Source organism: Atta cephalotes (genome assembly GCF_000143395.1).
Source record: "Atta cephalotes unplaced genomic scaffold scaffold00083, whole genome shotgun sequence".
Lineage (NCBI taxonomy): Eukaryota > Metazoa > Arthropoda > Insecta > Hymenoptera > Formicidae > Atta > Atta cephalotes.
The window spans coordinates 92,394-95,219 of record NW_012130147.1 but is presented as its reverse complement, the minus strand read 5'-3'; the positions used below and the strand labels follow the sequence as shown (position 1 = coordinate 95,219).

The 2,826-nt window shown below is 26.0% G+C and overlaps 1 protein-coding gene across 1 annotated transcript in view; it reads right to left on the bottom strand.

The window, feature by feature from the left end:
- Window positions 1–748: 748 nt before the first annotated feature.
- LOC105624619 (diuretic hormone receptor-like) overlaps window positions 749–2,826 on the bottom strand; it is an 11,310-nt gene continuing 9,232 nt past the window's right edge. Inside the window, 2 exon segments of the mRNA XM_012205976.1 lie at window positions 749–893; window positions 1,135–1,145. Of these exon segments, the coding sequence (XP_012061366.1) occupies window positions 749–893; window positions 1,135–1,145 (156 nt within the window).

Sequence of the window (2,826 nt, the reverse complement as noted above, 5' to 3'; positions counted from 1 at the left end):
CACTTAAGAATTATATACACATATGTATATCTATTGAGATTCTGAATATGTTACACAGTTTTTTCTGCAGTTATATTGAGTTATTGAATCAAAGGCGAAAGAACGAAATCTTTTGTTTGTTTGCACTATACATAAAAATGAATTTATTTTTATACTGTAAATACCGTAAATAATTTCTCTCAGCTTTTTCCTGCATTAATAAATAAATAATGTGCAATACAATCTAGATACATGTTATAATGTCTAGATTTTATATTATATATTTTCAAAAAAGATGATAATTAATTAAACAATTAATTGATAATTATTGATTATTTCGTAGTTTATTATACAAGTGAATTTTTTTTTGCATACTTTACGTAAATATTATCGATAAGTTATGTTGCACATATGAGCATCAAAAATGAAAAATCTATATACAATTTCTCATTCGATATTATAATCCAACAAGATCGCAGCAAGATACTGTAGTGATATATGTGAGAGTTGTCCAGTTTTGGCGAGATATGAAAATATCGAATAAATGTGTCGAGTATCGAGAATATTTCTTTCAAAAAATTAATTGTAGAATAATAGAATCTCGAGGAAAGCGAATTGCGAATTGCAACTATTTTCATATATTATACAATGGTCCGCCATTTGTGTAAAGAACATAATCAATCGAGTGATGCAATCTGCGATATTACTAGTTGCAACAATGCGACGGGATTTGTTCCACTACATTAAAATCTCTATAGTGAATCTTATATCACTCGTTGAGTGCTTCCGAAATAACCCCTTTGGATTTATCAAGGTGAAATGTCGTGGTGGAATTCAGGCCTATCACTGTCGTAGTGGTAGTCTCACTTACTGTAGACTCTCGTTTTCGGTACGGATTCGATGGTTGGCACAATCTATGGTCGATGACGGAAGAAAAAGAATTAAAAAAGTGTGAATTTTAAATTTTAAAATAATAAAATTATAAAATTGCCAAAAAATATAAAATGCTAAAAGCACAGTAAAGTGAGTGATCAATCAGTGAATCGATAAAAATTCACAAAACTTTTTGAAATCGGACTGCGACTTTGATGTTGATTACATCTTCTCGTTAAGAAAGATTAATAGTTAGTTTCAGAGCCGGGACTAGGATCAAACGAGGCACTTGTCTATAAAAATATTAAAAAATTTGAAGAACTTATATTTCTACATATTTTAATTCATTCGCTAATAGTGAGTATGTATATCTGCCATTGAGCGTTTGCTATGTAAAAAATTGTTCATACATGAATATGTATAAATATGTATAAACATACATAAATATTCGTAAACATGTATAATTATATATGATCGAAATATGTTCATACATATTCATACATATTCCCTTTTTCTTTTGTAAAATTATTTTTTAATGTGATAGAAATAATAATAATAATATAAAAATAACATTAAAAATAATTAAAAGAATAATTTTTGCATTGTTCGTTTTAGAAAAAAAGAAACAAGTTTGGAAAAATGTAGAAAAAATTGCTCATACAAACAATTATGCATAATTTTATATATAATTATACACAAGTAATTTTTTTATATTTCTTCAAAATTGATTTTTTTCTAAAATAAATAGTGTGAAAATTACACTTTTAATTATTTTATATGTTTTCACATTACTATTATTATTTTTATTACACTTAAAGATAATTTTACAAAAAAAAGAGGGATGTATGAACATGTGTGGACATACATGATTATTTATGGTTATACATGCATATTTATGTATGTTTGTACATATTAATATATATTCATATTTATTAATCATAGATGATCTTTTCAAAAATGAATTTTAATTGTTACTTTTGGAAGATAAGTTACGGAAGTTAGGTAAGTTAATACACTGAGAATTCCATTTGATTGAATCAATTTATCTTGTTTGGATATGGATAAATACATCTTTTGTTTTGCTGGAATAAAATAATTGGAAGCAAAAATGTTCGGTTATTATAACATTTTACTAATTGCTTCTGATAACACAAGTAAAATGTTATAATAACCAAATTTTTCTCAGTGTAAGTTAGTTTTTTGTTATTTTTACATGCACATTTTTTCAAGTTTTGAGAAAATATTTTTTAATACTTTAGAATTTTATGAGACTCTGGTACTTAGAAATGCTAATACATGCTATATAATTTACATTATACGCATATTGTAGAATTTTAGAAAAGCACGCTTTTATCGATAAAAACGTTCTATTAATGTTCTAAATCTGACGATCTTCTATCTACTACTAACGCTTATAATATAGCAGTGCTCGGCATTAGATGTAACTTTTCATGTCTACGACTATTTCTCCCATTACTATCCAGGTTCGATGACTGATATAGCAAAATTTTTTCTCCTTCTTATACTTTATTTAATAAAATAAATTTAACAATTAATTTGCAGTCATGCCGCATTTTAATGTCTTATTTATTTTTGTCTATCTCAAACATTTTTTTTTTTAACAAATCTTCCTCTGTTTTCATCATTGTATCTCTAAAAATTATTTAAAAAATTGGACATGATGGAACGTAAATGGTTTTTATGGATTTGGATTTAATGACTCAAAATATATGTATATAATAAGAAACACCTATACTCTGGTTTGAGTTTATTTAAACAAATTTGTTTGTTTTGTTTGTTTTGTTTGTTTGTGCAATGGTTTTGTATGGCACAATTATTTATACAAATGTATAAATAATTTTTTTTATTTTACTGTGACTTTAGTAAATGTATTTCATTCGTTTGTAATATATACAGAGGGCACCCTTTTTTCTTTTGCCTTGCGCCGAAATATATGTTTAGTCCCGATTCTGA